The sequence below is a fragment of the Amphibalanus amphitrite genome, unplaced genomic scaffold (genome assembly GCF_019059575.1).
Source record: "Amphibalanus amphitrite isolate SeventyFive unplaced genomic scaffold, NRLGWU_Aamphi_draft 000475F_arrow, whole genome shotgun sequence".
Classification (NCBI taxonomy): Eukaryota; Metazoa; Arthropoda; class Thecostraca; order Balanomorpha; family Balanidae; genus Amphibalanus; species Amphibalanus amphitrite.
The window spans coordinates 363,097-375,656 of NW_024881969.1; the positions used below are offsets into that span (position 1 = coordinate 363,097).

General features: G+C 57.3%; 1 protein-coding gene across 1 annotated transcript in view; it reads right to left on the reverse strand.

Annotated features, from left to right (window-relative positions):
- The window catches only part of LOC122392220 (rho GTPase-activating protein 20-like), a 140,424-nt gene continuing 127,864 nt past the window's right edge, over positions 1–12,560 (reverse strand). The window contains exons 10-16 of the mRNA XM_043386837.1: positions 8,615–8,738; positions 4,844–5,121; positions 4,288–4,510; positions 3,731–3,844; positions 3,269–3,426; positions 2,575–2,897; positions 1–2,175 (exon numbers count right to left, since the gene is read on the reverse strand). Coding sequence (XP_043242772.1) covers positions 503–2,175; positions 2,575–2,897; positions 3,269–3,426; positions 3,731–3,844; positions 4,288–4,510; positions 4,844–5,121; positions 8,615–8,738 — 2,893 coding nt within the window. The 3' untranslated portion in view covers positions 1–502. The remainder of the gene's footprint in view (positions 2,176–2,574; positions 2,898–3,268; positions 3,427–3,730; positions 3,845–4,287; positions 4,511–4,843; positions 5,122–8,614; positions 8,739–12,560) is intronic.

Sequence of the window (12,560 nt, forward strand, 5' to 3'; positions counted from 1 at the left end):
TTAATGTTCTTTCTTTGTATTCCATCACATATAACATAATTCATCTCAATGCATATAGTAAAGATAACACACGCGCATACGTTCATGTAACGGATCCTGTTGAAAGTCGCGACACACAGCGAAGTAACGATTGTCACTTAAAACACGTAAAATGAAGTCCGCATATCTCATGACGGACTTGCGGTGCCGTCTCGGACGAGCAAGTCCAGCCTGTCACTTGAGCACCGTTAAAGGACATGAAGAGTATTAGCAAGCGCAAGTATTTACACATACACTGTCAATACACAGATGGGAACCATTGACGATGATTGGCCGTGAAAAATACAGACGCCGTGGAGGATGCTCACTCCGGGCGGTCACAGGCACACAATTCGTCACACGGCCAAATAACAACGGTCATAACACACAGTCGGCACACATAGTCACAGACACAGCCGCCCGCGGGTCACAGGCACCTCTCTGACTTAGATTGTGCCCGCGGGTGGCGGCACCAGTCACCCCGTCACACGTACGACTCTTCCCCGTCGTTTGAGCTGGCCGCCGACACCGTCCTGCCGAGGGGCGCCAGCCGCGGCGGCGGCAGCGAGGCGTAAATATCCCCCGGAGAGGAGGAGCCCGAGCCGCCGGAGCCGCCCGCTCTGCGCAGCGGCGGGTGGCGGTAGCGCGCCTGCTCGCCGCTCGAGCCGTCACCGCTGAACAGTTCACGGAGACGCGACACGGACCAGCCCACGTCGGCGTCGGCCCAGGACTCCGCGGCGTCACCCGGCCGCGGGCAGCGCGGAGTCGCCTCGATCTCCACCAGGGTAACGTGCGGTCGGCGGCGCCGCTCCTCCGGCTCCGCGCGACTATCCACCTCAGTCTGAGTCTCCGCCTCACGCCGGGACGCCCGCCGCTGCGGTCTGCACGCGCGCGGAGCAGTCGAGTCGGAGTCACCGATCTGAATGACGGTCCGAGTCGACGGCTGGTCCGGTCCCCTCCGGCCGGTGTCGGGTCGTCGCGTCGGCGAGCGCTGTTTGGGCGGCAGCGGCGGCGCCGGACCGCCCCCGCCGGAGACAGTCCGTACAGGAGAGGCATACACCATCTCCGGCGCCGCCGTCTGCTGCGCGTAGATCCGCAGACTCTCCTCATACAGCTGCTTAGCGCGGTTGGAGAGGATGGTCTGCTCCCGCAGCACCTGTTCGGGCAGCGCGTAGATGGCAGACCGGCCGTTAGAGGGTGTCAGTCGCTGCCGGCGGCTCAGCGTAGCATCGTAACTGGGCGGCGTCTCCACGCAACTCCCGCTCCGAGACGAACTGACGCTGCTGCCTCGGACGAACCTCGCGTCTGCCCGAGGGTCAGCGCGAGACTCGACAGCGCCGTACGTCCGCTCCCAGAGGTCGTTAGCCAGCGAGCAGTCCTTGCTTCGCGAGTTGGAGCGGGAAACGTGCGGCGTCGAGTCGTCGTCAGACAAAGTCGACGAGTCGTAAGACCGGTCAGCGTCGTCAATGTGCGGCGTCGAGCGGCTGCGGGCCCAGGCGGAGGACGGCGCCGGCGGGGTGTCCCGAGGCGGCGCCGGGGCCAGGCGCGCGTCTCGCCGCTGTGCCAGGTGGTGGGCCGATCGAGACCTCACCATCGGCGGGGAGCGGGACGGCGACGGGCGAGACTCCGGCTCCGGTGTCGGCCGCGCCGGCTCGCGCGGCCCGCACATCTTCACCAGGCTCTCCTCGGAGGCACTGCGGCGCAGAGAGCTCTTAGGGTCGAAGCCGGGCCTTCCTGATCGCCGCGCCGGGTGGTGCTGCCGCGTCCAATCCTGCCGTTTAAAGTTGGACGGCGTGTGGCGCGGCGGCGGCGGCCGGGCGTACACGGCCTCGGGGCTCTCGCGGGACACGCTCGGCCGGCGCGGGGACGCGTAGATGGTGCTGCCGTCTACCGGCCGGTGTCGGTAGCTGTTGTCCGAGCCGCGGCCGCTCGAGCACGCGCTGTGCTCGCTCTTCTCCACACTCTGACCGGACGAGGTGCTGGCTGATTCCTCCTCATCGTCCAGCGCGTACAGCTGAGTGTCTGAGAGCGTCAGACCCGAGTCGCGGCTCAGGTTCGTCACGGCCATCTTGTCCTTGCGCGGGAGGGGCTCGTTTTCTCCCAGCAGCTCGCGCTCCAGGCTGTCGATGGAGGAGTCGTCCCGGCGCACACCACCACCTGAAACAAATGAAACGCCCCACGTCAGATCGAATACGAAATCACCAGCAGGTCTTGTTCCGTTCCACATGGTTTGTTTGAAAGTCGAGAGTCACAATGGTCACCTGCTTTCTATGCACTCTAAGCGCTTCGAAAGTGAGTGAGCTGTAAACATCCGAACACAAACAGCGGCTATCGAGATTTTTAAGGCCTGACGAAATACCATGGCACGTAATTTACCGGACCACGCTAATGGAACCGAGCGGCAGTAAACTCCGAAACAACCGCCGGCCACCCATAAACGTACACATCACAAAGAAAAACCTCCTTAGCGTCCCAGCTCGCCACTACACAAAAGTGCGCAAAACCTGGCGGAGCACCGTCAGTGGGCACTGGCCACCACCCTGCCTGTCCACTCACCACTGGCCAGTCCGTCCGAGTCCTCTCCACTGTCTGTGCGCGCCGCCCGTCCCGGTGGAGGACCCAGCAGGCGGAGGCACTCGCTGCCGAAAATGGCGTCACAGCGCTCAATGAGCAGCGCCACGACGGCCGGCAGCCTCTTGGCGCTGTCGGAGGCCAGCGCCTGCGTGGGGCAGGCCGGAGTTAGCAGCGAGGGCCCCACGCAGACGGCAACGTTAGCGGCTGACATCAGGTTGTGGTGACTACGGCGCGCCACGTGGTGCAGCACGCAGAGGAAATGGCACAGCAGAGTCACGTTGGCTGCCGGTAGCCGCGAGCACAGCCTGTGGAGAGGAGGGAGACGGGTCAGACACCGGGTCGGGTCGGACTGCGCGGCCGCGACACGTGGCGCGCCGTTTTTGCGCGCCCAATCAGGCGCCGCGCGCCACTCGACGGCGGCGTTTTGGCGCCGTTTTTGTGACGTCGCGTTAGCATGAGAATAGGACGCGCTCTGCGGCGATTGTTGTCGTGTGAGAGGCGTGACACCAATACATGATCCCGCCGCGCAGGTGGACGGGGCCAGGCCTACCGCAGCGCAAGGCAATCCCATATCATGCAACAGAACTTGGCACTACGTAGGCCGACGATGAACCTTAGTGTCCGCTATCAAAACCAGGCCTGACCCAATCGAACATCCCAGCCCAGCCAAACTCACTCTCTGATGCGGATGATTTTGTCGTGCTCGTCCTCAATGTCGGCCACCTCTCTCCACTCGTCGTAGAGCTCAGAGCCGAGCAGAGGGTCCGGTAGGGAGCGCAGGAAATCCTTGGTCAGACCGGCTACCGCGTAAATATTCACCGATTCCATGTCCACCTGGCGAGCAGAGTGACATGACGTCAGCATCACGTCAGTTGTAGGCTGGCAGAATACCAGACACGAGAGGCAAAGGGGCCATCAGTCCTGTCCTATGCATAAACGGTGTACATTTATGTACGCGATGGGATCAGGAAATGTCCTTAGCATTGACAGACATTCATTCTACCGCCTGCTGGTGTTCGCACCGCAGGTAATACGTGTCTCTCGTGGGTAATTACAAGACTAACAGGTGCCTGTCCACTTGTTCAGCGTTTGGCGGTCACAAAAGGACGTTTCCACGTCAGTAGATTAGATGACTCACCTCCAATCCGCTGTCGAGTTTCTCCTTGATTTCCTTCACAACCCTGGCGTTGGCAGACTTGCGAAAAATACCCACGGTGTACGGGCCCTTCCTGAAGAGCTGAATGAGCATAGCCTGAGGGAAAACGGAGGTCCACGGTGAATATTGAGAACAGGGCAATCACACGGGTGCTACGTCAGGAGCGTGGAAACCAGGCTTGGAGATCGACTAGTATATGATCACGAACGGCTAGCCAAATGACCAACAATGAGTGGCTAACTCGGCCAACAAATACGAGGTGTCCAATTACATTTAATATGCTGTATTAAATCAAAGGAAAATTGCATACAATTCCCACTGGCCGGTTGCAATTCCGCCTTGTTATTATCCTCTTTCGAGTTCAGCAAGGCCGCATCCTGATAGCGCCTGCTCCAGTGCTACATGTTTAATCCGTCGGCGAGCTAAGAAATCAATGCCACGGTTTTCCTTCGATAGCTCTCAGTGATCTGTCCCACCACTCCCCTCGGCCCGGGCCCTCAGAGGTGACCCGCTCTGAGGTGGCTCCCTCTCTCACTCACCAGGACTGGCGGCGGCAGGGTGTCGTTCTGACAGAGCGTGCTCAGAGGCTGACCGAACAGCATCGGCGAGCCGCACACGCTGAAAGGAGCATCCACACAGTCCGGCTTGCTGTTGGTGCGCCGAAACACGTTGTGGATGCGGATCGGAGACTTCTTGGAGAGCTTCTTCTTCTTGGCGGGGTCCGGTGAGGGTGAGAGCGCGCGGAGATCGGACCGCACCGGTCTGAGGGGCACACCGGGAAAAGATGAGCGCACCGTCCCGGGAAACCACATACATACGCAGTTTACCTGTCTGCTAGCATCGGCGCGTCAATTAGCTAATGCTATCAAAAACCGCTTGTTTTATGCAAGGTAAGATCCCGTCTGCTAAGAACATCTACTCTACACAAAGCACAAACAGTTCCTCAACCAACAGAGCAGACCACTTTCCGCTCCATCAGATCTCATCAGGATTCCTCTGGCTGTCTTCCCCATACGCTCCAACCCATCTCAAAACCGTAATGAACCCTCCCTTTCAGTCCGAACTCCGAACTACCACCACGCCGTATCACCGCACCTGAGTATGAACTGGCAGCCGGCCGTCGGGCTGGTGCTGTAGATATTGTTACAGTGGTCCATCTCTGCCCTCTCCTCGGTAGCCGCCTCTCGCAGCGCGTGCAGCTGGATGGCGGCCGGCAGCTCGTGGCCGATGAGCGGGTACGGGGGCTCGTCGGCGGCCGGCCGCGCCCACAGCTGGTACTCGGCAGCCACGGCCGACGGTAGGTCCAGCGAGGACAGCGCGCTGCGCACACAGTCGCGAGCAGTGGCCGACGAGCCGGCCGTCACCGTCTTACCCTGAGGGTGGAAGGACGCACAAGGGTCAGGGGGCGGAGTCCGTGGTACCTACTTGGTTTCCGACCTGTCAATGTGTCGACAGCGCAACAGCTCGCGTCGGTCACGAAGTCTGTCTATATCATGAAGGTTGTCTGTCTTCCTAGCCGGTTAGCCCACACAGTCGTGTGCGGTCGGTGCAAACGGGTCCATTGAACGTGCTGTGAGGGCCCCACGACCTTCCTCGGCCGTCTGAGCAGCCATGTTTATCAAAATATAATCTGGCATTGCAATTTTCATGCATCCGCGACTGGCACGCGAGTGTCGGTACTGCAGCGGAGGCGTCGGTCTGGGCTGCAGAAGGCATGGCTACTATCCAATGCCGGCAGTATAATAGGGTCTGACAGGCTCAGCGATAGACCGACAGGCCAAGCAGCGAGTAACAGATGTCACAAACTGGGTCAGATATGTCACAGTCGATCGACTCTACGTACTGGCATCGAAGCCCTCTGTCAAGACTCATATGAACATTCGGCGTCTTTTCATTCGGAATATTCGATGAAGCTTGTCGAGATATGCGGCCCAAAGGAGCTCATAAAAATCGAGCTTTAACTTCAATTCTGCTAAATCCCGCGGCACACGCGACCAGGGACAGTGCTTATTGAGTTAAATGCTCTCCCGTTTCTTAATACTGCATCTAGAGGCTTACATAACTAAATCTCTGTGTGAAAGTTACGTTATGACGTTCATGGAGAAGCCAGACATAAAAATGGTCGGATTTTAGAGCGAACGACCAATTGCGGTTGAAAAGCCACGGAACCAAAACGTTCAAGCGGTGCCGAAGCATATAAACAATGCCACGTGTGCTTTTACGTTTATCTGCCACTACATATAGCAGTCATGCGTCAAACGTTTAAATGTATACAAACAATTTTCAGTCAAGATAACATCCGCACGCAAATAAAGAGTTACAGCACAACAATGCAGACCATTACTTAATATTTTGAAAGCAATTCGATATCCTTCTTTCCAATGGATAATTTTGAAACGGGCAATAATTAGGTGAGGTGGTTCCACTCGACACAGGTCTTGAGAGCAGGCCCCGGAGGGGCATTGAGTGCTCAACAGAGAGAACGTCCCTACCAAGCCTGCCATCAGCACCGCGAGGTCGATCTGTATTACACGTCTCTGCGCGTACTCGCCTTTCTCGACAGCGCTGCAGCGAGCGGTCTGCGCCGGGCCGACGCTCGCTGACCCATCATTTACACGTTGTTAGCGTTCCAGCGTGGCGCTCCGCTCTGCAGATGCAGGTGCGAACCATCCACGCCGCTAATTCACCTCTGAACCAACGCACCTGCATGCTAACGGACGCTTAATGCGACTTCAGCAAAGCGCCGGGACCTCAGAGCACGCCGACTCCTTATTAACGCTAATATCGAATGGTTTTTTAGCTGACTGATGGTCTCAAACCGACTACGCTTGGGAATGTAGATCAGTGCTTCCCTTACGAAAGACTGGGAACGTTCAACGCGCTAAAGACTGCGTATGAATCTGGCAAAGTGCGATGATTTTCACACGGTGCAAATTAAGTGCTCCACTTAATGAGTAGGCCCGTTTGCTAATTATGTGGTCCCAGATAACGGAAGATTTCCTACTGCACGTGTATGCGTGCATTTTTTTGTGCAGCAGTTTCAACATCAGTAGACTTCGTCGTGGGCGACGGGCGTGCATCAGATAGGATGGCGCAGCTACCCGGACTGGGTCAGAACTGACGGCCGAATTAGCAACGATATTGTAAAACATGGTAATCCCTCCCACATGCTTTCGATACACCTGACCGTCAACGTTTTCCTTCGTCGTATCGGTGCTGACCACAGTCACGAAAATCCCGCGACATTGACGTGACCCAGTGATAACTCAATCCAGTTGAAAGCAGTAATATCCAGGGTTCGGTGTTTGTATATTTGTTCATGAACAGTTCGTGAACAATGTTTGTTTGTTTGTTTATTTGATAGTTTAAGAATTTTGGCATTCAAGGTCACATGTTCACAAACGATTCTCTGTTCACGAACAGTTCGTGAACGTTCATGAACGTTCATGAACAAGTCATCATTTCTTATATCTTTCTAGCAATTGTTATCATATTACTATTTCTAGCAATTGTTATCATACGGTGCAGACATGACTGCAGACATGTTTTACATGTGAAAAATGCATCAGTCATATATCAAGCACATGGAATCGTGATTCACAATTAATCTTGCAACACTGAGGCTTAAATTGTGCATTTAAGACCATGCATGACGTCATATAAGACGCTACTAAGGTTGTTTGGTGTAATAGGAACTTTTCGCTAATAACTTCCGATCAAATTGAGCTAGCGAGTCGGTTGAGCCATCACTTGACTCAGAAAGAACTGCCACATCGAATGATATGCAGCATGACATCCTCCATGCAGCTTTGTGACCCGATTGGCTTTGACCTGACCTTGACCTGAGGTCAACATCCTAAAAAGACCTAAGCCAAACAAAAAGTATATCGTTCGACGCGCCTGGCCACGACGAGCACGATGGTGCCACAATCGCGGCTCTATCCCCATTTGTGGCGAAGTTATTTACTAAAAACCAAACCCCTACTTTATGACACTTGACCACCTGACCTCAGGGGTCACCGGTTGGTGCAAGACCTTGAAATCGGATACCAATCGCTTTGGTTCGTAAAGACGCACACGCTGGCTTTTTCCGCAAGGTTCTATCTCAATTAGGAGCGAAATGGCTAAGGAGGGGGTCTTATCTACCCCCTCTTTACCGTGTTCGCGAACAGTTCATGAACGTTCGCAAACTGTTCGTTGTTTGTTTACCAAAATTTGACCGATGACGTCACTTGTTCGCGAACACATTTGTTCGTGAACAGTTTGTTTAATGTTTATGTTTGTTTATTTGAAAAATCAAACAAACACCAAACCCTGGTAATATCCAACCATGCGGTATCGCGGCAATGGAGACTTCAAAGTGGCACATAACACTACCACCAGGCGACTGCATTTCATCACAGAAAACTAGCACCAAAAGACTGCAGTTTAACACATAGCGGTATCACCAGAGATCTGTTGGCGGTCCGCTTGGGGGTGGATCATTGGCCTATCCACCTCGGGCTGAGGTGTCCGCTTCCACCCGCCGGCCAAAATTATAGCACGTGTGATACAAAAACAGTCCAAATCAATCGTCCACTCAGTCCAAGCAGACCAGCTCTCCGCGTTAATGACAAACGAGCTCCAATTATCGGTCTAATCATCGGGGCAGGCCGGCGTCGCCGGATGACATTTGCATAAATAATGGATTCGGCTGCGTCGGCCGCGTCTGGGGATGATCCGTGAGTCGCTGTCAGTGACCGGAGACGGAGTCGGGGGCGGCGCGTCTGGCGGCGCGCCGGACGCCGGACGGTGGCGCCGCGGCGGGGCCGGACGGCGGCCGGGGACCGGGGAGGACGGGAAGGGTGCTCACTGCTCGGTACTCACCAGGTCAGAGTTGCTGCCCGGGTCGCGGTACAGCACGTGGATCGCCGTCGCCTTGGCCTCGTGCTCCCTCTCTGCGGCAATCAGTTGACTGAGCTTGTTGTACCAGAGGTCGCGCGCCGGGCCACTGGAATAAAGAAAGGAAAACACGTTAGCGAATGGTATGAACGAAAGAGGGAAGTATTACAATTGGACGTTAACAGTTTTGCACGTCAATTAGTAACAGTAGGTATGCGGTTGTGTGACATTGTGCTACTGAAATATCTAAACAGTCACATGTTGAGGTGACCTTGGTGTATTTATAGACCCAGATAGCGCAATACGACACCCATGGATAATCGATATCTAATGATCCGCGTAATTTTCTTGTTTTCCTTCGTCCCTCTGGTGCATGTCCCCACAAACAGCCGTGGGAAAAACAGCCGTCCACACAACCATTTCAATCCACAGCATGGCTAATGAAAAACACTGCAAGCACGATAACCAATGTCTTAGGCAGGGCTATCCCAAAACACATGTCCATCGCGAAACCTGCATCGCTCGCGCCAGTTTCCCTTCGGCGAATGCATTTACCTTACAACTACCGAGAGCGGGGGTCCGGTGGTCGGTCTCCTCACACAGATACAGCTACGGCCGCCATCACACTCGTCACCCCCAGCCCGCGCCGGGCCCGGCACGGAGGTCGCGCACCCCATCCCCGACACACGCACACGCAGACTGGCGCGGCGGCCGGTCGGCAGGTCAGCTCCCTGCTCTGCCCCGTCCCCTCCGTCCCTCTCCCGGCGTGCCAGGAGCGGCCGGCGAGCAGGAGCCGGCAGCGCCCCTCCATTCAGCGCGCCGGCCCCGGGCGCCCGATCGGTCGCCAAAACAGCGGCGCGCGGACAAATGGTGGACGGCCGGCCGGGCGGACGGACCTGCCCCGCGGCCGGCGGCGGCGCGGCGCGCAGCAGGGGGAAGTCAGCGCCGCGGGCACCGGTCGGGAGGAGTCCGGTGACGGCGCCGATCGCTGATGACACAGCAGCGGGCGCCGCGGACGGGAAGGGACGCGACTCCCGGCACCAAACAAGGAAGGGCGCCCACTGCACACCTGTGGCCCAGCTCACGGGAGTGATACAGGGGCACGCGGAGGCAGGGCTATTGTGGCCGCTCCCGGGCGCGCGTGACGGCCGGAGAATCGGCGGCGGCTCACCAGCTCTTCTAGCCGGATACCGTGTCGGAATTGGCTCCACCTGACCCCTCCGTGCTCACGATATCAGCCCGTTAGCCGTCTGATCCCCGTCGGAGCGCCGCCCAGCCGCCCGCGATGACGCACGTTCGTTGTTAGCGTGCGAGTGACGCGCGTGGGTCGGACGAGCCTAGTCTGTCGGCGAATTCCGGCGGCGCGAAGATTGCGGCAATTATGGCGTACAGGAGTCCACCGACGGCCGTGAGCGCGGCGTTCGCGGCGCGCGGTAATTTGACTCCATCTCCACCCACAGTGGAGTCCACATCACCCCAGGGCAAGCGGTCTTCCCGCCGCGGCGCGGGCATGCTCGGACTCTCAGACCGCAGCTATTAGTGGACACCGCTCCAAGACGCCGACGCCAATAGGGCGGCGTTGAGAAGGAGCCCTCCTCTAGTCCATTGTGCTGAAGAATGGAGGCCACTAATGGGAAGAGGGCCGGTCGTATAAACACGGGCGGCGAGGAGCGCGGCCGGCTATTATTTCGCGGCCAATTAGGAGTCACGGGTCGGCGAGCTGGGCGGGGCGGGCTCGTCAGTGACCAAGGTCAGTGGCGTCAACGGTCGCCGCAGTGCGGTAGGACAGGGACGGACGGCGGTGACGGGCATGGATGGCGGTGACGAGGGTGGAAGCGGACAGTGTTTGACAACAGTTGGGCTGCTGAATGGTGCGCTAGATAGCTTTCCAAGACGGTGGGATTTGATGCAGAGCATTCCAATCCCTACCCGCATTGACTCTCGTCAAGCGCTCACATTATGACAGATAGACATCATTACAATGTGAGGGCTGTTGAAGGCTGGCCCGTCATTTCCACACCATATATGACTGAGAGTGATATCAGCCAGTCGCCACCAGCGGGCCGGCACACTGTTGTGACGCCTGTGAGAGGCAGCTATCTGCAACCCCATCGCCTGGCGCAACCCAGCCGGCCCTCACCGGCCGCGGCGGAACCGAGACGGTTGGCATGGGCAAGCATGACTGGACCAGGCGTCGGCGGCTTGCGGCGACACAGCTGCGCAACCGTCCTGGCCGAGCCGCCACAGACGCAACGTCTGCCCTCGGCCTCCCCGCGGGCGTCGCGCGCCACGCGTTCCCCGGGCGCGTCAGGAGGGCGGCTCGTTTCCTGAGAGTGGCCGATGGTCACTCGACGGTTCGCGTCGGTGGCGTAACTCACTGTATTTTCTCATAACACGGTGTCAGGTGACTGAGGTTTCTCAGTCGAAAGGGGAAGGCAAGGTCGGGAGGAGGAGGTAGGAGCTGAAGCCGTCCGCTTGTCAGGAGTGCCGGAAGAGTTCAGTCGGCTCGCGAACTCCGAGCTACAAGACTGTCGCGGTCGCAAATGGTTCCAGTAACGACGCGGCAGTGGCTGACACAGCGAACTCTGCACACTCGGAGCGGAAGACGCGGGCTCAGTCGGCGACCAATAGATGTCCGACCAATAGGCTGGGAACACGCGGCGAATTTTAGTGGCCGGACCTGCGTCAGGGTCGCTCCAAGGTTACAGTGGGACCGACTCGACTCGGCTGTGGTATGTTTTATCGAGTCCGATCGCGGTTCCAGCTCCGAGGAGAGCTCGCTGTTCAGAGTCGATGCCGGAGTGGCCGTTCGTCTCTTCGAGCCGCCGCGGTCACACCTCGTGGCACGTGAAATCCCCTTCAGCGTGATTGAGTGCCTCCGTAGGTGCCCATTGGTCATGTTGCACTCAGCCTCCTCGATCATGATCAATAACTCCAAATGGCAAAAACGCTTAACGGCTCACAGCCCGCCCACTCGACATGACAAGCAGTTCTGTAGGGAAAAGCGCCGGCGCTAAAAACACCATGAGCATAAGTGCTTCGTTTTTAGACGACAATCTATCGCCCTGTTGAGGACTGCAAGTAACGTGTGTCGCAGCCGGCGATAACCTCATTTGTTTTCCCGGCACAGCGACCTCATTTTTGTGGCTTGATGAGGCGAGGAGACGCCTCCCTTGTTCTTTGGCGGTCCGTGAAGGCCCGCTTTCTGCGCCGACCGGCGGGGGGTGGATGGGGTGGGTGACTGTTAGTAGGACAGACAGACCGGACACGGACCAAAGACGCTCCCCTTACTGCGCTAAGAGTCTCATCACATCAGTTTAAAGTCGCCAGACATCACAATATACAGAACATTTAATTTTTGGAACATTTCTAAGGCTGAGCAGAAATATGAGTTACTTCAGAACAGTGATCACATATCAAAGCGACACATTTCGGTACAAAATGCCTTGAACCTTGTCTTGTGTGTGCTTTTCGTCATACAACAAGTAAAACTTTTAGTTGGCGACTGATCAATGGAAGAGTCACCGGAATCCTCCGTTAAGCCCCCTGAATATTTCATGGGCCGGCACTCCTCTGTCCTCCTGGTACCGGTTGTAACCAGTTCCGATGACATCATGGCAGGGCCGGGGAGGGCGCCCAGCGGCCCGTGTCGCGCAGTGGTGACCGCCGCGGGACCGCGACCTCACCCCGTGAACACGACGGCGGCGGCCACCGTCGGCGGTCAGCCACCGACGCTCGGCACCGACACACTTTCTCCGCCGGTGCGGTCACTCCGGCGGACGGCGGCACGCGACTACCGACCAATTATCTCACCGCACGCTGGCCAGAGTTTTTCCCAAATGAGCGCCGCTCGAAAGTGCGATACCGTCTCTATGCCGCAGGCCATGAAACGCACAATGGCGCGGCAGTTAGAGCCGGGTGGAGTTTTCAT